At 46.5% G+C, this 22,580-nt stretch overlaps 1 protein-coding gene across 15 annotated transcripts in view; it reads right to left on the bottom strand.

The window, feature by feature from the left end:
* Nucleotides 1–201: 201 nt before the first annotated feature.
* Nucleotides 202–22,580, bottom strand: part of CADM1 (cell adhesion molecule 1) — a 172,662-nt gene continuing 150,283 nt past the window's right edge. For 4 of the 15 annotated variants that reach the window (XM_052786716.1, XM_052786701.1, XM_052786704.1 and 1 more), the window contains 5 exons: nt 19,658–19,690; nt 13,604–13,657; nt 11,422–11,502; nt 3,861–3,992; nt 202–2,583 (listed from right to left, as the gene is read on the bottom strand). In XM_052786716.1, coding sequence (XP_052642676.1) covers nt 2,465–2,583; nt 3,861–3,992; nt 11,422–11,502; nt 13,604–13,657; nt 19,658–19,690 — 419 coding nt within the window. In that variant the 3' untranslated portion in view covers nt 202–2,464. The remainder of the gene's footprint in view (nt 2,584–3,860; nt 3,993–11,421; nt 11,503–13,603; nt 13,658–19,657; nt 19,691–22,580) is intronic. The other 11 variants (XM_052786711.1, XM_052786705.1, XM_052786709.1 and 8 more) reach the window with 6 other exon arrangements.

The following is a 22,580-nucleotide window of genomic DNA, read 5'->3' as shown; positions in this document are numbered from 1 at the left end:
TCCCGGGCTGTCTGGAAGAGCGGGCGGGGGAGCTGGGCAGGGGAAGAGGGCAAAGCCCGTGGGCTGGGCGGGCAGCGCCGTGGTGTTACCCGCTGAGCACCGTCTCCTCCTCCCGGCACCGCGCCGGTGGGTGAGCCGAGGGTGAAGGTCGCTACGATTGTGGTCTCCGTAACGGCATGGGATAAAGAGTGCAAAATGAGCTTTAGTTTTGTAACATTAATTTTTTTTTATTAAGAAGACAGATATCTTATAGTACTTCTTTTCCTTTGTAAAAATGGTATACATGAACCAATACAAAATGTGAATGGGAGCAGATGGATATGTATTTTCTTACATTGTAACATCTTCCATGGACACCTTAAAACAGAACTGGCCTAAGGGGAAAAAATAAAAAGGCCGGGTGAATAAAGAACAAGGTTGTTTATCATCAGTTCCGCGTCCTTCATTTGTAATACTCCTTTAAACAAGGTTGTTCTTTCTTCACGCTTCAAAATCCTAATGATCTAAAGCTGTACAAAGTAATACTCAACAATACATTTCAAACAGTGCACTGTATACTGAAGAAAAAATACATAAACCAATATACAACTAAAATTTGTAATCTCCTGTTTTTTATCCTGTTTTTTTTTTTTTTTTCTTTTTTTCCAATGTGTGGGGCCGAAATTTTGCAATCTACCTGAGACGGAAAACACCAATCAAAACACATGAACCTGAGACATGTCAACATTGTAAGTCAAAGTTACATCGGTAACACTGCACTACGGTACACTTCCAAAACAAAGATGGGCTGCTCAAAACCAGGATGCCGATCCCGTGACCGATGACGGGTAAAAAAGCCCCCCCGAACTCCAACATGCTGACTGCTTCTCACCATGATGTGGTTTGGCAATGGTGCTGAAGGCTCAGAAAAGAGCTGCGCTCGACAAAATTTGCTCGGAAAGAAAGGGTATTTCTGCGAGGTTCTGCTCACGAGAAGGGGAAAGACGGAATACTGCTGGAGAATGGACTCGCTCTCTGCTGTCAGGCCATCCCATTCCCAAAGGACTCCCGCATTGTAATGGTTCTGCCAAAAACAACAATAAAGAAAAAAAACCCAACCCACACTAAAACGCTCCCCCCGAAACCCCTAAAAAAACCCCAACCTGACACTAAGATTAATGCTTCCCTTAAATAAATCAGCATACATTTTCCACATAAACACAGTAAAAAAAAGTATCACTCGAAATCCAAGATTACTCACCAAAAAAAAATTCAGCATGTATCATTTTAATACCGGCTTCTGATTGCGGTCTGGTACCTGTCACTTGCGATTCTAATTGACCTAGATTCTCCTTTTCACCTATGGCTTTGTAAGTCAGTTAGCACTGTCATTTTAGCACGAACTCCCACGTTTTACTTAGCGGGTAGAAAAAAAGGCAGTTTTGCTTGTCCGGCTGCTCTCCGGGTCTCCGCTCCAGCACGCGCTGGGGAGGGGGGGGGAGGCGTTTAACCCGCCGCGTCCTGCGGCTGCAAAAGGAGGGGAGAGGACGACCAAAGCTGGGGGCTCACAGCTGCCGACCCCCCGGCAGGGCTTTGCCTTCTCTAGCAAAGCGTGGAGAGGTCGGCCCAGGTGGGGAAGTGGGACGGGAGCGGCGTGCAAGGCAAAGGGCCAGAGCCGAAGTCCCTCCCGAGCCCGGCTGGGAGCAGTCCCCAGGCCCGCAGGGCCCGAAAGGTGGGCTCAGCATCCCTCCCGGGAGGATGACGCCCAGGCCGGCTTCCCCGCCGTCGAAGAGCGCCTTTGCCGAGCTCCAGCGTATTTCCTAGTCGCCACCATCGAAAGCACCTGAAACACAGGCAGCCACAAACGGGTTCTCGCCGTTTGTTCATCCAAGCCTTTACGACGATAGAGGGAATGGGACATGGGCACACTGAACTGCAAGCTACGAAATCTAAAATGTGCTGGTTCTCCTCTGATGAGCTCGAGTTCTGAATGGAAAACGGTGACAAGAGAAAGAAAGAGAAACACCTTCAAAGAAACCCACCTACTCCAAGGGGTCGCAGCAGGCAACTCCGGAAACAGAACAGGGAAGGGGAAACGAAGAGCCACAGAAACCTGAAGGGAACTAACGCACAGAAGCCCCTCTTCTTCCCAGCCTCCCCCCGACCCGAACGAACAGAAATTAAACAAGGCACAGAATCTTCTGCAAATGACTTCACTAAACTAAATCCAAGCTGGACTTGGCCAAAAAAAGGAAACCCAAACAAACTGAGGTGTCGAACAGCAGAGTGTACTTTACGAGGAATATTTTTACACAGCAAATCCCGGACCCTCCCAGCCTCACGACTTGCCACCCAGTTGCTTTTTTTTCTTTAAAAAAAAAGACACAAGCTGGTTGCAACTTCCAATATCACTGTCTCTTTAGCGTTTAAATAGGGCCAGTAGTAACCGTCCACGGTTGGACACCTCACAGAAACCAAGGCTGCTCTAGATGAAGTACTCCTTCTTTTCTTCAGAGTTATTTTGTCCCCCTTCTGCATTGATGATGGCTGTGTCTGCGTCGGCCGCATCATCTGCTCCTTTGGCTTCGTGAGTGAAGTATGTACCTGGAAGGGAAGCGGGAGGTTGCATGACTCGTTGGAGGTCTCTGCAAGGTGCTCAGAGTGTGAGCAACGAAGCCATGAGCGGAAAGGGAAAAAAAAAAACCAAAATGTAAAACACGAAAATACCAGGCTGGGCATGAAAAAAATAATGCCAGCAACAAGCCAGGCTGATGCCGCCCAGTGTGGGAACTCCCTGCTCCGGCTCCTCCAGGAGCAGCTGGTGCTGGAGACCCCCAGGGCTGACCACGCACCGGACACCGATGTCCCTGCTCTGAAAGGTGACGGTGCGTCGCTCCCTGCGGTGTCTTACTTGGAAAAGAAATTAGGTCACAGCCATTTCCCCCTCCCAGAAGCGCACAACTATTGGTAAAACCGCATTTTATATGCTTTACCTAAAGGAGACGAATCTCTCACCCCCACTTTCTCTCCCTGCTAATGCGCTTTAGGTGTTTGGGTTTTTTTTTTTTCCCTTTTGCCTCTTGCCTCAACGTTATTCACTCCATCCTGGCTGCGGTTGTGACCAGCCTCTCATCCTCTGTCAGCTTTTCCACATATACTAAATCAACTCCAGGTAACATTATATCCTTTCGTACAAACATATATACAGGGGAAGGGTCACAATTCTGCGGGTGGGTTTAGATTTGCTCTGGAAGTTGTAACACGTTCCCAAAATAGACCGTCTTACACAAAACCAAGAAAGCGTGGCATGTATGTCTCAGCTCAGGTCAGTCGGGTTTTGCAGAGGGATTTCCAAATTTCAGTTTTAAGCTGTGTGCTGATGTGCTGGCTGCAAGCCTCGGGGCCGAGCCCAGCTGAGCTGGTGTAGCTCCGTGCATTGTTATACACGGTGACTGCCTGTAATACCTGGGACTGTAACAGGAGGTAGTGGGCAATGGAGCTCTTTGCAAAGAGCCGAGCATGCCCCGTGATGTGAAACGCTGCTCCCGAAAGAGACTATACCTCGTTTGTCAGGTATCCTGCTGCCAAGGTGCCTTGGAAGGGATGGTGCCTCTGCCGGCACCAGCACCTGCAAGCCTCAGCAGCGGCACGTTGGGTAAAGTCTGTGTCTGGGGTAAACCGCTGTCCTCCTGTTCTAAGCCCCAGGTGCACAGACATCGGCGGGCTGCTCCAGCCTCCCTCCTTCCCCCAATTCAAAGGGCTTTTGGGAGACATTCTTCCAGAGTAACAAAGGGGCCTCTCGCGTCAGACAGGACAACATCACGAGCAAACAGACACACGTGCTGTGTCCTCTCATTTTCCAGTTTCGGTCTTTGTCTTACCTTTATGTCTGGCAAAATATCGCCCTAAAATGATGAGCAGGCAAAGCATTGCAAACACGACCACGGCCACGACGCCACCAACCACCGCATGGTCTACGCTCCGTATCGCCCCTTCCTCACCTGCACGAGAATCTGTTGAGATCAGAAGAGGAATAAGAATTTGGGACTTAATACAATGCACTCTGAAGGGTCTGGCTGCAGCTGCTCTCAGGATTGGAAAAGCCACCCTTGCGCTCTCAAAAGGAAACGGGGTAAAGCACGGAGCTATCTAGACAGATGAGTTCGGGCACGGGACCTTTGTCCGGAGCCGAACTGATCTGGCCGCTCAACTTGCAAGGTGTTTTCCGCTATAAGCAGCAGCACTACGACTACGCACGTGGAAGACAGCTGGGAGAGGGAGAGGAGAGGAGAGATGGGAGTCGGTGGTGGGTACCTGTTTTGGGCAATTTCCCTAGAATGCTCCCCAAATTTCAAACTCCCCAGGGGATGGGGGCACAGGGAATAGCAGTACGATATGGGAATATGAATCATTAGCTCTGCAGAAATATCATGAACAAGTGCCCTGCTGAAAACATGTCAACTTCAGCCCAAAAACCTCCTTGACCAAAAACCAACCAGCCCAGCACGGTCAATGCGTTTGCAGCCGTCCTCTCCCCCAACCCAACAAGATTATGTCATTAAACACAACCTTTGCTGTTCAATGCAGTCCATGACATCCGGAGACACAACCTCCTAACCCAAACTATAAAAACCTCTTCAAAAGCAGATAGAAAGCAATAATGGTACAGTGCCTCCAATGGCTTTACTTTGTTTATGTAACTCCTCACCGTACAATTAGTTTTCTTTTATAAGCGCCTCTCCCTTAGGACGCCATCACCCAGGAGAGGAATGACTTATTTGGCGGAGGAACAACTCCAAAATGAACCCAGAATGAGCTATGGCCATGTAAAATGAATGTATAGCAGTGTAAACAATTTTAATTTAGGAACGCAGCTACATCAACCCTCACTGCAATCCTAATGGCAACCGGGATTTATAACGTAGTAAAAAACAATTATTCTCCCGTTGATTAATACATTAACATTTTGGAATAGAAGCTAAACCATTGTCTCTTTTTTTTATTGAGTCAAGCGGGACACCTCCATTAAAATGATTTACTGGCCATACCTTACAATTTAAGCACAGCAGCAACAGAAACAGTAAAAATCTTTTAACTTTACATGATTTGTGAAGTCATATGTGAAGGATTTACCATTTAAATCTTTCACTACAAGAAGCACACGGCCTATAAATCTGTCCTGCATGCAGTTGCCCAGACACCTAAGAGAAATGCGTTTTGCCAGGAAGACTGAGAGTGCAAATGCAAGTCAATTTTTAAGAAAGATTTATCTCCGTCTCCCTCCAAAGAACAGAGCAAATCTCTGAAGCCTCCACCTCTAATAATATTTGAAGTTTATCGATCAAGCGTACAGATCCGTGACAGCTAAAGGTAATGGTGCTCTTTTGAGCTGCAACCTGATACAAAGCTTTCGAGCAGCAGCCCGCGATTTACGCTTTCTATCGATATTTCCAATTCTGCTTCAAGATTAAGGACTGAGGGACCTAAGTAAATAACTCGTGACTGAGAGCACCATAAAGCGCCTTTTAATTAAAACAATTTAAGAAAAAACCCTGCCAGTGCTTCTTGGAGTAACTTCCAAAAAGCAGGAGCTCAGGCACAGGCAGTGGGACACCTGGGCTGATTTGGGTCAGGGTGAGGGGCACGTTAAGGGACGCAACAGAGAGCAGCCCATCAGCGCCGCGATCAGAGAGTCCCTTTCATCAGCTTAGCTGATAAGCTAAAAACTGGGGCCAAAAAAGATCCCCCTGCAAACCAAAAGCAATCCCTGCCACATCATCTACATCCCAGTCATTTCACTGCGGTAAGAGCATGCCAGAGGAATCTGAGAGCGCGTTAAAGGGAGGGACTTTCTGCATCGTCTCCAGCAGGAACTGCGCGTACTGTGAACACTTCCCTGTGTTTGCTGCTTTGGCAAGCGGCTGAACATCCCTGCTTGCCGATGGGAAAAATGCCCAGGGAAGCGCAGCAGTGTGCCAAGCAGACCACCTCGCCTGGGCAAAGACTCTGTTGGCTGCCCAGAACAGCAGCTGGGGAAAAAATCAGCAATCCTGGTTGTTCTGGGTAGCTACCGCTCAAACACAGCCTTCCCACTGCCGCTTGTAGCTCGGTTAATCTGGGCCTTTAAGGACTTAGATCTCTGTAAAGCAAGCGAACCCGGCTGATCCGCTGGAGCAGCTGCTTTAGACAAGTTCCACTCCATTTTTTTTTTTTTTTTTTTTTTAAGAAACTTAGCACCCAGTTCCACTCGGCTGCACTAAGGAGGAGACAGCAGCATCCCAGACTAGGAGGATGAATGTCTGTTGACATCTGGAACAGCTGAGGGGAACAAACACACTGAGTTATGGCTCTATAATGTGCTTTGAGCAGGATTTTGCATCAAGAGGCATTTTTTTGTAATCACCATCAATTAAAGTTCTGGAAAGACGAAACCTTGGTGCGCTCCTCCTGGCAGCAGCAGCCGCCGTGCCGTCGCACCGACCTGCAGCTGCAGAGCCAGCAGAGATGGGTTACTGGAAACTGTGCCGAAGCCTCGCGCCCAACACATCTGTCATGGCTTCCCTTCCATTTGCAATCAAGTTGAGAGCAGGGAGACAGTGTTTCCCCGAGAAGGGACTTTTGCATAAAATGTGGCAAACCGTTCTGGCCAGAACAGTTTATTAAGTATGATTTCATCTACTGGGACAAGCAGGGCCATTTTTCTTAATTATTTCTGTTAAAAAAGACCTCTGCGAAGTGCCAGCCCCAAGTTTATTTTATGATGTGCGTGGCTACATAGCTCAGCTTCAAGCTTGCATGCTATGTAAAAATTAAATCACTTCTGAGGATGTCTAGTGGTTGCAAACCATCTAATATCAAGTCTGTGAGGCAGCTGACAGCGCTCTTAACTTGAAAGGTCATATATTGATATTTGTATTAGATCAGCAAGCAAAAGGAACGGCTCTTCTACAAATGCGCGGGACGGGGTTTCCCAGAAGCACTGTGTGCCTTAATCGCAGCAGCACTGCCTGACGACAAAAGAGATTCACGTGCCGACTCTCGCTCCTAACAACTTTTGACCTCAAGGCTACTCTATGGGCCAGAGCGATGCTGCGGCACACGCGCAGCCGGCTGCAGGCTGGGATCGTGGCATGGCTTGCCGTCGACAGGGAGCGAGAGCCTGCCAGCTCTGGGGACCTGCAGTAACATCCTAAACTCGTCTCCGCAGGTGAAACGGGCGGGAGGGCTGTCTTACAATAAATATGCCACATTTAGAGGCATTAAAACACTTTGACTTAGCAAAATCAAATCCGCCTCGTATCTTTTCTGTGTTGCACCCATTTGCTCTCCAAAGAGAACTACTGGCAATTTTTAAGAGAAACTCAAATCTTTGATAGGAATTTTTTAGGCCTCTCATGTATTTTTTCTTCTTTTTAAACAGGAAAGTAAAAGCGAGACACCTTGAGAGGCCAGGGACCACGATCTCCACAGCAAAGTCAGCGATGCCTGCAGCACTGCTAATGCTGCTTTCTCACTCCAACTCTTAAATAAAACTCTCCCGCGATGGAACTTCCCTAGGCAAGCTATTCCAGCACCATCCCCTTTGCTAGATAGTGCTCCCTCAACACCTCCTCTCCACCTCATCTTCGACATCTCATCAAACCCCATATCTCCAAGGTAGTTACCCACTGTCAACCCAGTTCTGCCTTCCAGCACAGAAGGCAAGGCAAAGCCAGCAGCTTTGGAGCTTTTGGACAGAGCCCATCTCCAGCAATTGTGGACACTGCTCCAAGCGAATCAGTTTGTACGCTGCCAGTATGAGAGTGGCTGTTTCATTTTCTGTCACTCCTTACTTCTTTGGCAATTAAAAAAAAGTGTCGGGTCTACGGAGGAAGGAATCATTCCCTAAATTTGTGCCAAGGAGAGACTTGACCTTAAGAACCGGAATCTGCTTTAAAATGCTTTCTCCAATTCACAAGCTATTCCTGCTTCATATCTATGATTAAAAAAGAAATCACAACTTTATTACTGAAGAGGGAACAGACGAGATGGCAGGAACTGACAAAATGCCACATTATTTGCTAATCCTAATATGTTATTCTTCCTCAAGATTTGCTTTTCTCAGCACCAATTCAATTATAGATGCTACAAATCCTTCTGACATTTAATTCCCTCTTGTCAGAGAGTAGTAAATGTATACATGCAGAGCTTTCCCATTAAGATGTTAATATATATTGGAGCATGCTGGCCTTTAAATCGAATAGTCAGAATTTTTCTATTAGGGTTTTGTTCCTGGTTTGCTTGTGGTTTTTTTGCGGGTGGGAGTGGAAGGAGGGAGGGAAGAGCAAGGAAAGGTGCAGACGTCGCTGCATGTTGTTCACAGCATGCACACCTACGTGGCTACTCTGCAGCTACTTTGCACCTCAGCTGAACCTAATTTTGTGGGGTGGTGCTTTGCTTGATACCAAAGCACCTTAAAGGAAAACTGCAGAAAAAATGGTACAATCCCCTTGCAGTAACTGAATATGTACAGAAAAAAACCCCACTTCTTCTTTTAAACCGCTGTGACGCCTCCCCCAAGAGAACAGTACGGTTGTGCCCTGCAGTAGAGGGATGCCACAATTTTATATGATGTAGCACTGAACTCGTCTGCATGAGACGCAGACCTATATACAGCAGCAGAGAGCACCGTAGTCCCATTTCAACTGGTGGCCAATAAAAGACTTTGGTGGCTTTAGATTAGTTTTTGCTTATTATTTTGACCAACTGCTCACCTAAGTGACAAAAAAGAGATTATACCACTTGAACGTGAACCCTGAAGTTTTCCTTTAAACAAAAAGTGCAATTCATGGAACGGTAGGTAGACAGAAAAGAAAGGCATTTTTGACTGGTTCCTACTTGTCACCACACTAACGGAACTTATTCTGAGAGTCAGGAGCAAGATGTAGCAGATGTTCAGTTGGTTATCTTCCACGGAAGTATTGTCAACTAACATCCGCGTTTTAAACCTGCAGGTTCTTAGCTATGGGGTTTTTTGCAGGGGGAGATGCTTTTTAAAAAATAAATGTGTTAATGATCACAAGCTTTCTAACATTTTTGCAGATGTAATTGTTTAAAAATAGCTTTCTGTGGACTGTCTCAAGAGTATGAAAAAAGCTGGCAGATTTTAATAGCAATATCCTAACAATGTGGGTCAGCGCTTACAGCAAGGTTTAGCAGATGGAAGACTTTTCTCCTCCCAACTACTCAATAAAAATGTTCCACTCAAATCTGTTTTAATGAGGCCTTAAAATACACACATATCAATCTATCCATCTATCTCTATGTATATTTTAGCTTCCACTCTTTTTGTAAGTGACAGCATCTCAAAATTAAGAGAAAGACTAGGTTGGACCTGGCCGGCTGTACTAGCTAGTATTTTAAATCTCAACTATACCCACTCTAAAAGCTTCAGAGCTATCAGGGTCAAAGCATTTTCAACTTCAGTGCTCAGCCAGTTTGCAGAATTGGGCCCCGTAAAGCTCAAAAAGCCAGGTTTGGGATGGCCTTTGCGAAGGGAGCCCTCTGCACGCACAAGCATCCTCAAGTGCCCGAAGGCAGTGGCTCCTTCCCGTGACCTCCTGCATCAGAGCCGCCCGGCCCCAGGGCCGAGCTTGGCACCCAGCCTTTCCGTCGCTTCTAGCACTAGTCCTGGGATCATTACTACTTCAAATGGTGTCTCTCACCACCTTCCTGATGTGCTCCAGCACTGTTGCCTATTAAGGCTCTCCATCTCCCAATACCAGAGGCGTGAAGCAAATGCAGCCTTTGGAAATGTAGCTGATCCCATTTTGACTCGGGTAAGTGCGTGTTTTGATCCAACACCTGCTGCCTGGGTGCTCCTGGCTCCTCTCCTTGCTCCTCACCTTCCTTCCTGCTTTACATTTTCTAGGCCAACGCTTTGTAACAGTTTGGGGTACCTCTGAACAGCCCTGAACTTGTTCTATGCACATTTGTGCTGTAAAAGCAGAAAATTGATGGAGATTTTTGTGAAAACATAGCATAGACGTTACTTTTGGCATATTTGGATTTATTGCTGCACTCCCACAAAAATTTATCTTCTATTGCTGGGTGCAAATTAATTTCAAGCTCTTGACGGAGGACAACGCAGGCTGAATTTGCACATATGCGTATGTGAGTTTATACCCACGAACTCCATTGACAGAAGCTATCGTGCTTCCCAGGTTAGTGTAACATCTGCCTCAAGGCAGGGAAAAGAAAACCTCCATCAATTTCTCTGAAGAATTCCTAACTCAGCGACCTTTTCTGGGCACGCTGTAGGTGCTAATGGCCTTAAGTCACGTGTGTGCATCTGAAAAACTGGTAGCCAGCTATCCCTCTTTGCTATGAGGCGGGAAACTGAAAGCTAGCACTAATGTTTCCCCATGGAATTTGTGGTTAATTCTTTTGTGGAAGGAAGTTTTTCAAATGATGGAGCAGCACTAGAAGTTGGGGTTGGCGGGGGGTGCCGGTGGGCAGGGCTGGGGGAAGAACGGGCTGTCGTTATTTCAGAAACACTATAAAACACTTATCCCTGATGTGGGAGGACAGAAATCACTGCCTGTATATGACAGGATGAGCAATAACATTATTCATTACTATAGCGCGGCATTAAGCCTGCTACCCCTACTCTACTTTATTGATGGACTGTTAAAGAGCAGCGTTAACCCGTTTGTCGTATTGTAATTGAATTTGGTCTAATTTAAGCCAGAGAAATGCGAGAAGTTCATCCTTCTTCAATCAATAGGCTCCCCTTCAGTGACCTGTTTCAAGATCGCTTCATAAAAAATAATGCGCTTTGTTTTAATAAATTTCATGGCTGGAACAGGTGCTCAGTGCTTCTTGGCTCTTTCTCCAGACCCCTCTCTGCTAGAAAATGGAGCCCCACTTGCAATCGATAGCAATTGATTCATCAGCATCCCCCCTGAACAAAGGTGCTAATCAGGTTTTGATTAGTTAATCAAATCCCATGTGAAGGCTACACGGGGCCATCTTGATTGTTCCCTATTCTACAAGAGGTGTACCAATGCTCTCGAGCAAAGCGGAAAGCCCGCACTGCACCAGAGGGGACTGGGATACAGCTGTGCTGAATGTGGGTAACCGGATTACTACCATCAGAGCACACAGCAGTGTGTATATACGTCTCTCTCCCTCTCTCTCCGCATGTTTGTGCATATGCACGCTCACAAATTTATAGGAGTTTGCCCTAGTGATTCCCACCACTGCGGGAATTCCATCTGTAAGACTGTGCCGGGCTGGACAAGCACTGCAGCAGAACACGAAACCCCACGCTGCAGGAGCACACGACCAACCCTTTCTGTGCCCTGGGCTCTCTGTACGTGAGGAACCAGAGGAGGCTTGCGAGTGGCACGGACACACACAGCTCAACCAGGAAAAGTGAACACAGCTCTGGAAACTAGCTACCTGGACGGAAGGCAAGGGATGCATTACTTAATTGCACAGTTGGCAGAGCCTCCGTTGAAGCATTTAGCGGGACGGGAGTACCTGAAAGGAACAGCACACTGAGCAAACACTGCGGGAGCACCAACGCGTTCAGCATACCACGATCCGCCCGGGGCACGGGCAAGCACCCCTGCATCCCCACGTGCTCGTGGGTCGCTCCCGAGGGCAACTAGCGCCCAGTCCCGCCGGAGCGGAGGGCAGCGTTCCCGATGGAGAGCTCAGCTCCAGCACTCACCTGGACCACCCATGTGACAGGCCAAATGTGCCGATCCCAGTCCGCAAAGGGGATCTTATTTCAGTTTCCCGGGAGCCTGGGCATGGGTGATGGGATGGAGGGCAGAGTTTTGTTTGTAGGAGAGAATGGCCTGGGGCTCTTTCTCTAGTGACGCCGGCATATTTGACTTGGTATGATTACCCTTTGGGTGTACATAAGTAACCAAGAGAGCAACAAGCAAACATTTGAAATTCTTAGGGGGAAAAAACCCCCAATCAGTAGTCAAAATGGATGCTCCAAAATGGGTGTATGGTAGCACACAAAGGGTGCACGCTCATCTGCTTGCTGTGGGCAGCAGCTGTGCTCGCACTGCATTCTGTAAAGTTTGGGGGCAATTTGGATTTGCGTTCGCGATTCAGAAAAAGGGCCACATTGAGCTATACACTTGGGAGAAGGCACTAGCCATTCAACATGGTCACAGCTTCTTGGTGGTGTGCTGCAGGTGGCTGTGCCGCTGGCACCGCACAGGGACAGAGGCGCTGGAGGGAAAGGCAGGCCTGCTAGCAGACACCCATTTTGAGGAATTCCTTTGTGGAATTGTTTCCCGTTCTTTTCTTTATTCACCAGAAGGTGTATTTTTCTTTAAAAAATACAAACTGAAAAAGCAATAAAGCTTATCAGAGCAAAACAATTATTTCCCATCCACATCGTGATATTCAACAGACACCTAGTGCTTCTTACCTATGAGATCTGGCCCAGGCCTGCAATAATAATTATTAGTATTGCTCAGGAGTTAGAACACATACTGAATTAATCAATCATTTCTAACCTCTTGGCCAAAGCATACCTATAGTGGCTTACAGGAAGAGATGCTGCTGATTGGATGGGGTAAAAGGCAAGCGTTTTATGGAACGAGCCGAGGACTCGGGGGTTTGCTTTTTTGGTGTTAGTGTTTGCTCCACGTTCAAACCCCCAAAGGGAACAGCGCTGGACCACAACCCTCTGGGGCAGGGCTCTTGCCAGGAGGTGGCAGAGGACCGTGGTCCTGCCCCACGGCCAAGTGCCGGGGCCCGTCCCTGCTGCGCTGCCCACTCTGGGCATCTTTACCGTGCGATACAGCTGGCCAGCACTTGGCCTCGGAGCCCGCCTGCAGGAGGGCGGCGGGCAAAATGAGCCTGCGGAGATGCTCCGAGAAGCGGGAGACAAAAAAAATCCAGTGAATTTCTGAAAACGCTTCGAAACACTCTGGCAAAACATGAAGATCAGAGGTTTAGACTATGCTTGTACCGCTGACAGGACCCCTGTTTTGAATATACCAACTGCATCTGCCGAAGATGCTTTTATTTCTTAATCTGGATTAGCGGTAATTTGCAAGGACCAGCTCTAAGGATGTATTTATGTAACTTCCAGTCCAGTGTGGATGAAAATAGGTTCAAACCATTTACTTGGTTTTGCCTTGGCTGATAAAGCAGTTACCTCCTTTTTAGCCCCAATCTGATGCTCGTATTATGAGAAATCACCAAGCAGCCGAGATTTAGCGCCGGCTGTGTTTTTTAAAGACGGTTTTGCACAATACACCAGAGTTGAGCGTTTTACAAACATAAAGTTTCAACTCAACTGGTCTCCAAATTAGCGTTCAAAAAGTTACAGCACAGCAGCTGGGAGGCAACCTGAAATGGGAAGTCTTGCCGCTCTGCACACCTCCAGCCCTGCTTTCAAGAGTGCCACGCAGAAATGGGTGCCCAAATCAAAAAAAAGGGAGGAAAATCCCAACAGAAAACAGCGGACAGCCAAGCTGCAAGACCATGCATTGGAGGAATGGCTACGTCACAGCAACTATACAATGCAACATGGCCAAGATGCAGAAATCAGAGTGGAACCAGTATCTAGTGTAGAAGAGCAGCGGTTTACCTATGTACTAGCCCTTACCTGAGAGATCCCCATAGTCCAGCTCCTCTGCCGAATTGGGCAACTGAGTAAAGCCTTACAAGTAAAAACAAACTCATTTTTCTCTGCGTTTCTCGAGTGACAAAAAACAGCACACTTAAGAACTGAGGATGAATTTCTTGGGGGGAAAAAAATAATGCGTCAATCACTTGCCCCCGTCTGCCGGTTTGGGCAGAGTAACTCGTATGACAATTGCAATGATTTCCTTTATTACAGACAGAAACATTCCTCAGTCTACACTGTTGGCACACAAAACATGGAATCAAAATCATTCATAACAGCATGCAAAGACCCCCAAACTCTGTCTTTTAGTCACCAGGGGGGCAATTTCCCTATTTAGCCCTGTTCGATTTCAGTTCTGTATACACAGAGCAATGTAAAATTTTCTTCCAATTTTCCAAAGTTCAATCTGTTTTTTGGTCATGTTGACAAGCCCGGCAATTTATCAATTAGTGAATATTGTGGATCGCGTTTCAAAACTCTAAGGCATCTGTACGTGCAGACTGCAGGCTGTATCTTCTGCAAAAAAATCGGACAAAAACTATTTTTCTAATTTTCCCAAGTTTGATGCATTTATGGAAAAAGTATCTATCCTCAAAGCTGATAAAGCAGTTAGGCGAGACATGTTCTCGTGGCCACAGAAGGCAGCCAACGCTGTGTGTCAAGCTGTTATTTCCTATTTTGTTTGAGAGTTTGAGAAAACGTTGGGGGGTCCACAGGAGGGCAATGCGTCTAGTTGAGTGAACTTCTCAGCACAGGCTACAAGGCAAACCGGTATCTGGAGGTCACAGAGACTGAGCTATTTAAATGAGGGCTAGTACAGCATTGCTATTCAAGGCTGGTACTTGCGATAACTTACTCTTGCTGCTGGCTGCTAAAGCAAGTGCATTATCGAAGGGGAAAAAAAAAAAAATTCCCATGAAGATACACCGCCATCACCGGTCATTTGGAAACCTGGCATTGTAAGCTCGCAGGCTGGTAAAAATGCTGACTTTCTTTTAAACGGCAAAGATGGTAATGCAGTATAGTCGATGTACAGGCTGTCCCCCATTGGAAAGCAGCGAGCAACACATATGTATATATCTATGATGCCGCTCCTTCAAAATAAAAGTCATTTTCAGTGACTGTTTTTTAAATACATCAAGTCACCTGGAAGCTACAGTCGGAATTATCTTCTGAAGCGGGAAGCCCTTTAGATTAGTGGCAAGACTTTTGTTTGTGCGCTGCTCTTGGATTTCAGGGATTCCCCCTTTTTTCCTATAATACAATATATCAATATAATTACAGTTGACTCACAGAAGCATTGGACATGCAAACCTGGGCTCGGAAGAGAAGCCATTCAACTTTTATCTCTCTGAAATTGCTTCTGTAGAGCCTTCCCTTTCACTTAAGAGGAATTACATTTTCTCAATAATGAAAAAGGGCAATGTTGCATTTTTTATGAAGCAAAAAAAGTCTTTTTCAAAAGAAAATTTAACAATTCGAAAACTCCGTGTCTACCTGCATCTGGTATACTTCGAAATGCCACTGAACAGTATTAAAACCTGTTGTGAGGCATTTTAAATACGTGGTAAATTACTTCTTGATTTTTCTCATTAAACTTTCATATCAGCTATTAAAGCCCCTTCTATTCACTTCTGATCAGAATGAATTCAGTCTGCCGCAACTCCCATTCAATAAATGAAAGCTAACTTTTCACTTGGCTACCATTTCCCTGGCAAATAATAAATCTTGAGAGGGCACATCCAGCAAGCCGATCCACCTCTCCTGCAGCCTGACCCAAGTGGGTTAAACAACGACACCAGCACACCGGTTAGTGAGAGATTTCTATCACCGGAGCGCTGCTTTGTACTGCTTCCGGAGCTACCTCCACTTTTTAAGGAAAAGACAATTTCTCTTTCCTATCAAGCTGTAAATAACCAATTAGGGATTTGGCCTTATGCTGCGTACTCTGCGGTGCTGCACAGAGACAGGTGCAGAGAGCTTTGTGATGTTTTATTCAACTGCCCCAAGGACTGGATCTGTAAAATATATTTAGGAATGTTTCTACTACTAGGTGCATTTTTAAGTAGGGCATTTTCAAAAGAAAAAAAAGGCAGCAGGACAGGCATTGCCGCTTGATAATTTCAATGCAGAAAGTACTGAGGCTTTTTCCTTCTACACCGTCGCATTTGGCGAGATCTGCAAGCCGAGGAGTGCTCTGGCATGGCTCAGCTTTTTGCGTCAGCCAAGTAAAACTCCTTTTCGGAGACTGAGCGCTATCGGAAAAAGCAACAAGAGCTTAACACGGTAGTGTTAAATGTTCTCTTACAAAACCCTGCTAAGGCTGCAATTAAAAATTCATATGGGCCTTCGGGGAAGAATTTCCAGCTTATAAAATAATTTACCTGCTATATTACGGGCAAGGCATTTTCTTGTCATTCTTCATTCACGACTGGGATGTTTTCCTTATTTTAACCTTCACCCCAGACTTCCTGCTTTGCCAGCTTTAGAAGATATTTTTTTCACCCTACCTTTTCATGAGGACAAGCAGGAATTCTGCCTGTGCTGAGGCAGCAGCGCCTTCTTTCTGCCTCAGTGGGGGAGCTGAAAAGCAGCTCTGAGCTTCCCCATCGCCGAGCGCACGTACATACATACAGGGCTGCCCAAAGACAGCTACGCAGCAAGTGTCACTCCTCGCAATGGGCATTGCCCCTGGTCTTGAAAAAGCATTTGGGAGCTCTTTAATGCTCTTTGCTTACAACAGGGTGGGGTCAAAATTTGGGAAGAAGTGGCAAAATTAAGTCATGGCTTTTGCTGTAGCAGAAGACCGTCATGTATAAGGTCATGGCTGCTTATACATGTCCTGCTTGTGCAGGGGGCAAAACACGAGCCAGGCATCTCACCCGAAGTGTTCCCCCAGGGGCAGCGGCCCTACAAAGGCCAAGCTCCCCAGCCGGCCGAGGAGTAGTGGCAGCTGGGAAATGAAAAACTTGGTACGTCGATTTTGAGGGGGAGAGGGGCAGGAAAGAAGAAAAGGAAGGGCATTGCAGAAAAAGTGCTTTCTTTCCAGGTTGAGCAGTGGCAGACTCTCAGAGATGTTACTCTCCTGGCTCCAGGTCTGCCCGTATTTCAGCTGCAAATAGGCAGGGAACTGTGATTTCAGCCCCGCTGGCACCCTGACACCGTGAAGGGCAAAATGAGAGGGAAGGAGGGCTTAAGCTTGGTAAACCCGGCTTAGTGCGGTGCAGCAGAAGCACAAGCCTTCCTGCCGGCCATGACCATGCTGTTATTGGAGTTCTGGCAATGAACAGTGCAGAGAAAGGAGAAAGGGCATCAGAAAATTTACAGTTAAGCTCTCATTTTTCAACAAAAGAGTTAACAATGTTCGTGCTTTAAGTCACTCATGCATCGCTGCCGTCAACTCCATTCCAGAAGGAAACAGGAATGGCAGGGGCTTTGCTACCGCTTTGACATGCACACACATACAGGACTCCTTTCCCTCCCCCAGTCCTCTAGGATACACTCCAAAAAATTAAATGACTCAAAAATCCTTTCCCCGATTGAAGTATTGTGCTGGTTCCACACTAGCCTTACATTTTGTTTTCTTTGCTATCAATCTCTCTTTTTTTTGTTGTTGTTTTTTTGTTTGTTTGGTTTGGTTTGGTTTTTTTTCCTTCCCCCAATTCATTTAAAATTGTTTTTGGAGAAAATCCATTTGGCTGTAGTTCATGCCCATGCATTTCTAGTCATTCACAGACATGCTCACTCCCATCGGACATTGGTAAAAACAAATGGCCAACATACAGAAACACCTGGTATACTCCATACACACTCCAGCAACACAAGCTTGGAAAGAAACCCCAGAGTCTTCACGGGAAAAGCACCCCACAAGGGCAAGTGCAGGGGACTTCAGAACAAACCAGCTGGGTTTTAAGGCAGGAAAGTTTGCGGCAGCTCATTTGACTGTGATGGCTTGTCATTTCAGCTGTCAATCTCCTCACAGCAGCAGTCCTCCCCCACGGAGGGAGGTAGTCCTCGAGTTAAAAACATGCTTTTTGTGGCTTTCCCCAATACAAGTAAAAATGATGAAAGCCATCGGGAATTGCATTAAAGAAAGGGGCTGCGCATCCCCTTCTGCATCACCCACACTGCGCCACAGCTCTGCCTTCAGTGACGGTGCTGAGCCTTCCCAGCTTGCCTTCACATCAGAGATTAACCCAAGTTGGGCATCAGATAAGGCTCACCAAGACATCTAGAAGTGACGTCGGAAGTCATGTCAGCGCCAGGGCTGCCTGATCTTTCCCAAATTTAGGGATCAACATCTCTACCTGTGCATTTCTAGGGCTGTCTGAGAAAAATGGGGAAAAATGGTACTATTTTCTGATACTACAGAGGCCACTATTCTTTTGCCTGAATACATCTACCTTTTCTCGGCAAATTCTAATACTAAAGGCAGAGTATCTTGGCCAAATTGGAGTAGTGCTGAAGACTCTCCCTCTACTCTGCCTCAAAGTGCTGCTAAAGCGGGACACCTTGCCACCACAGCTGCGTGGTGCAAAGCGCTCGCTACGACCAGAATCACGGGGCTAAGAGAGTGGAAGGGGGATGGCGCCTGGCTTCCTTTCAGGCTGAGCCCCGCATCTCTCCTGACTTTCCTGACCGCTCTCAGACCACTTCTAAGAAAGCGAAGCGCCAGGGTGGTACTTTGAAGGAGCAGTCAGACCCTTACCACCTGAGTGAGCGCAACTGAGCAGACCTGCAGGGAATTAAACTGTGCTACCATCTTCAGAGTCAGCTCTTCAAGGCTTTCCCCACGGCTTAACAACAGGATGATTAACATTTTGCCTTCACCTGACTTTCACGAGTGTTACCGTAGTGCAGGATGAGACGTCACTTGGACTTTTATTACCTTGCCATGACTTCCGTTGCAGTAGCTACAAAATTACTGATGTCGAATCTTGGTATTAAACATACGTAGGGAGATCGGCAATGTATAGAAAACAGCAGTATGCCTGAAGGCTTCCAATGGTTATGTCAAGTGGGGAAACACATCCAAGTATGTAAGTTATTTGGGACAAGAACTGCATGTCCCTCCACTTGATACGGGGCAGCACTGCCTAACCGTCACTTTACTCAGTCCTCCCTCCGTCACTGCCCAAGATAGGCCTTGTTGGAAGGAGGCAGGAAAAAGAGGTGGTTGTGCATTACGGATTTCTGTCAACAAAAGAAACAGTTGATTTATCAGCATTAAAAGAAACTAAAATAGCGAACTCAAATATGGATTAGCCTTAATGAAAATTGTCAGAGGTTTTGGTTCTTTAGCTGAAAAGTGAGCTGGTGCCAAAACCCGGTATGCTCAACTTCCAGCCTGAAGTGCCTATTTGGGCTTGCTTTGAAAATGTAGGAAGCTAAGGAAGCTGTCAAGCTGTTAGCTAGGCTGCATTGAGCAGATGAGAAGGGTTAGTTTGCTAGACTGCTATGCTGATAGGAAAGTGTTGCTATTTGTTTTCCAAATCTCCTTCTGCAGTGTAATAACGCCAACTTCACTGCTGACCTCCAGGGCGAGCGCTCCTCTGCGGAGCATCCCCAGAATACCAAACGCTGCCCCACACCGGCGGACCTGCTGGACGTGCTGTCTTATAAACTTAAAATGAAAGAAAAACGCTCAAGATTTCAAGCAGCTCATAAAAAATTAAGTTTGAATGCCTGTTTTCAAAAGCCGGATTTCTTTTTCATGCGTGAAGCGATTACCCCGGTAATCAAGATGAGCGGAGAATCGCTCGCTTCCTCGGCACTGCTTGTACATGTTTCCACGGGCCTTGGGGGATCGGTGCTTGCCTGGCACTGGAACAACCAGCTGTGGAGCTCACAACAGAAATGACAAGACCAGACAGACTTTCCAGCCTTAAAAATGATGTTATATTTATGAGAGCAGTCCACCTGAAATACGGTTTTCCCCTGAAGACTACATTTCCCTTTTTACTTCCCCTTCCCAGGCTTGTCTTGCCACTCAGCAGCGCTGAGAAATAAGATAAACAGGAATGTGATACCAACCGTGAACTGCCGGTTCTGTCGTCGCCGTTGTGTCTACACACGGGAACAGAGGATTGGAGGAAGGGAAGAAACAGGAGGAACAGCATGCAAAAAAAGGGAAAATGGAAAAAATGGAACAGATAATATATGAGCAAGCTTTCAAAGAACATTGCGTGACAAGCAATAATCAAATGAAAGGCAAAAAGCATTTGAAGTGAGTTGCACTGTTTAGAAGACATGCCTCCAGTTCAAAAGCTATGAGCCTGAGGAAAACAGTAAATTTTTCTTTTTCCAGGACCTTGCCAGAACAATTACTGGTGGTTGCAAAGTCAGGGGAACAGGAGACAGGGGAGAACACCGACACCAACGCTTTAGTTGGCAGGGACCAAAACAGAAGCTCGAGACCAGGACAAAGAGCCAACACTTGGAAAAGCGTTTTTACGCATTCAAACATTGCCTTCACCAAAGCACTAGGGGCCAGGGCCCAATTCATTCCCACCTCTTCTCCTCCTTCATTCAATGCAGGGAACCTCCCAGCACGTCAGTAGGCAGCACAGCCTCTGAACCCAGACCATTTCAGAGGCGGCAGGCAAATGCTAAAATTGAGGAGACTGCTAGAAACCTCACACCTAGCACTGAAGGCATGAGTGGCCCTCTGCCTCAGCTACACTGAACCACGCACCTGTAAGATGCACAGTTCTTTCAGCGTAAAAAACCTTGTTCTAGAATTGGCAAATGCAGACAGACATTACCAGTCCCTCCACCGCAACAGTTAACTGGTTAACGCTTACTGGCAATTAAAATACACTGGACATTTTTGGTCATCAGTCTGAAGCTGACTTTACTCCATACGTATCACATACCGCTGGAAATTTCTTGGGGGTTGCTGCCTTGCCGACGGAGAGATGCTTCCTCTCTTCACGGGTGTTTGCAACAGGCAGTTGTAAAGACTGACCCAAATTTGAAGGCTTTTTCTGACAGTGTCCTACGTTACTTCCTCTAAGCCAACAGCTCTGAATTGTATTTATTCACACTACGCAAATTACTGGCTTATTTAGCAATTGAAACACATTTACTTTTCAACTGGTTCTATGTATTTGGTGACGTTGGTTGCTTGCTTTTGCAGGCTGGCTCCTCACCACATAACCGTAACTCTGCAAATCCCTGCCGACCCCCTCGAGCCAACAGCAAAGCCCAGGTTTTGCACAACCCTCCTTGGTTCAATGCAGGCAACGTTTAAATGAATAAAATCGTATGAGTGAGTGTAGAGAAGCGCTCTACTCTGCGTATTTCTGCAAACCAGCCCGGAGCTTGAGTTTTGTGGCAATGACAGACAATTGACATTGGCGTTTCCCCTCATTAACATGCTGTCCAGAGAACCCTAGGACAGGTAGTCCTCCTGCACGTTCAGAGGCAGCAGTGGAAAAAGGAGGACCCGCTCCTTTGCAATTTAGCTGAGGACAGCCCAGGCCTGAATTTCTGAGGCACCAGTGAAGACAAGAATCATACAAGGAATACACAATACTTACAGATACAAGGTCTACATGCTTTAATTATGAAAGCAAAACAAATAAACCCTACACAATTTAACAAACTGCACCGAGATTGGTGTAACAGATTATCAAGCCGTCATTAGCCTGTTGCCACTGCCAACATCGACTGTTCTCATCTTGGCAATCAAATCTAACGCATGCTTAAAGGCGCTCACACTTGTTCTCCTGCTGGGAGCTCTGGTGGAGGCTGCAAGGGAAGCCTTCCAAAGCAAAAAGGAGAACGAGAGCAAGGCTTTTCTTTGTTTTCAGGCAGCGATCCCCAAACGATGCCTCGTTTTAACCAAGCAAATGGTGAAGGGGAAAATGGTGGTGAAGGTGGGGGGAAAGTCGTTGTTTAGAGAGGGTTGTAAGACTGAGTATTAATTCCTGAGATAGCATCTTGGCATCTATAAATAGTTTCAATTTACTGTCTTCCTGAAACAAAAAAAGTTACGTCAGCTTTGACACTAAATAGAGAATCTGCTGAAAGCAAACTTGTATTCACGTGCTGGAAGAGATATTAGTCAAGAAACAGTGCAAACTGGACAGTGCATCTCGCTTCCCCGTCTGGGGACAGAGACCAACAGGTTACAAAAAATAAAGTTCTCAAGCGGTTGTAAGTGCGAACAAATATCCACGTCAAACAACATGTTGGCTGCAGCTGGAATGACAAAGTTATGATTAGCAAATGGTTTGGATGGTTGCAATAGGAAACACAGACCAGTTAAAGTTTAGAATGAGGTTTCTGGAAGTCCTTTTCAATCCCAGAGTCTTCTTTGAGAAGAAGGACTGTACACACACAGTGCTCCAAAGAGGAATAATCTCACATTAAAGTAAAGCAACAAATGCCCCCCGACACAGGCACACTACTACAGTGGTTGCATGGCAAAGGAGAGAAAAATTGTCACTGCTGCTTTGGTACAAAATTAATGAATCCACATAAAACTGCGTACACCAGACTCCACTGCTGTTCTGCCTGACATAGGAAGGAACAGCCCCGGCCCTGCAATGCTGCTGCTAAGACAACCTCTAATTTTAAGACGGACTGGCTAACTTTAAACGTGCTTTCCTGTATTCCAGGTACGTGCCATTGACTTCTACTTTACCTCCAAGAATAGCCACGTTTATACGCCAGACCAGACATATGGCACCCTGGAGATTAGGCTTCTGCCCCACGTCCTAGAAGGAAAATCATCTCTTCTCCTCAAACAGGGACCAACAAGAAAGTCCTTGATATGCTTCTGGCTTAACTAAGGTTGAACGAAGCCAATGAAAGGCTTTGCCATCACCAAAAAGCACCATTCTGGTCCTGAGCCACAGGGATGAAGAGCAGTCATGCCGTCATAGAATGGTTTGGGTTGGAAGGGACCTTAAAGATCACCCAATCCCATAAAGCTGATGCTTATCACTTA

This window comes from Harpia harpyja, chromosome 4, assembly GCF_026419915.1.
Source record: "Harpia harpyja isolate bHarHar1 chromosome 4, bHarHar1 primary haplotype, whole genome shotgun sequence".
Lineage (NCBI taxonomy): Eukaryota > Metazoa > Chordata > Aves > Accipitriformes > Accipitridae > Harpia > Harpia harpyja.
This window is presented reverse-complemented; position numbering and strand designations above follow the sequence as displayed.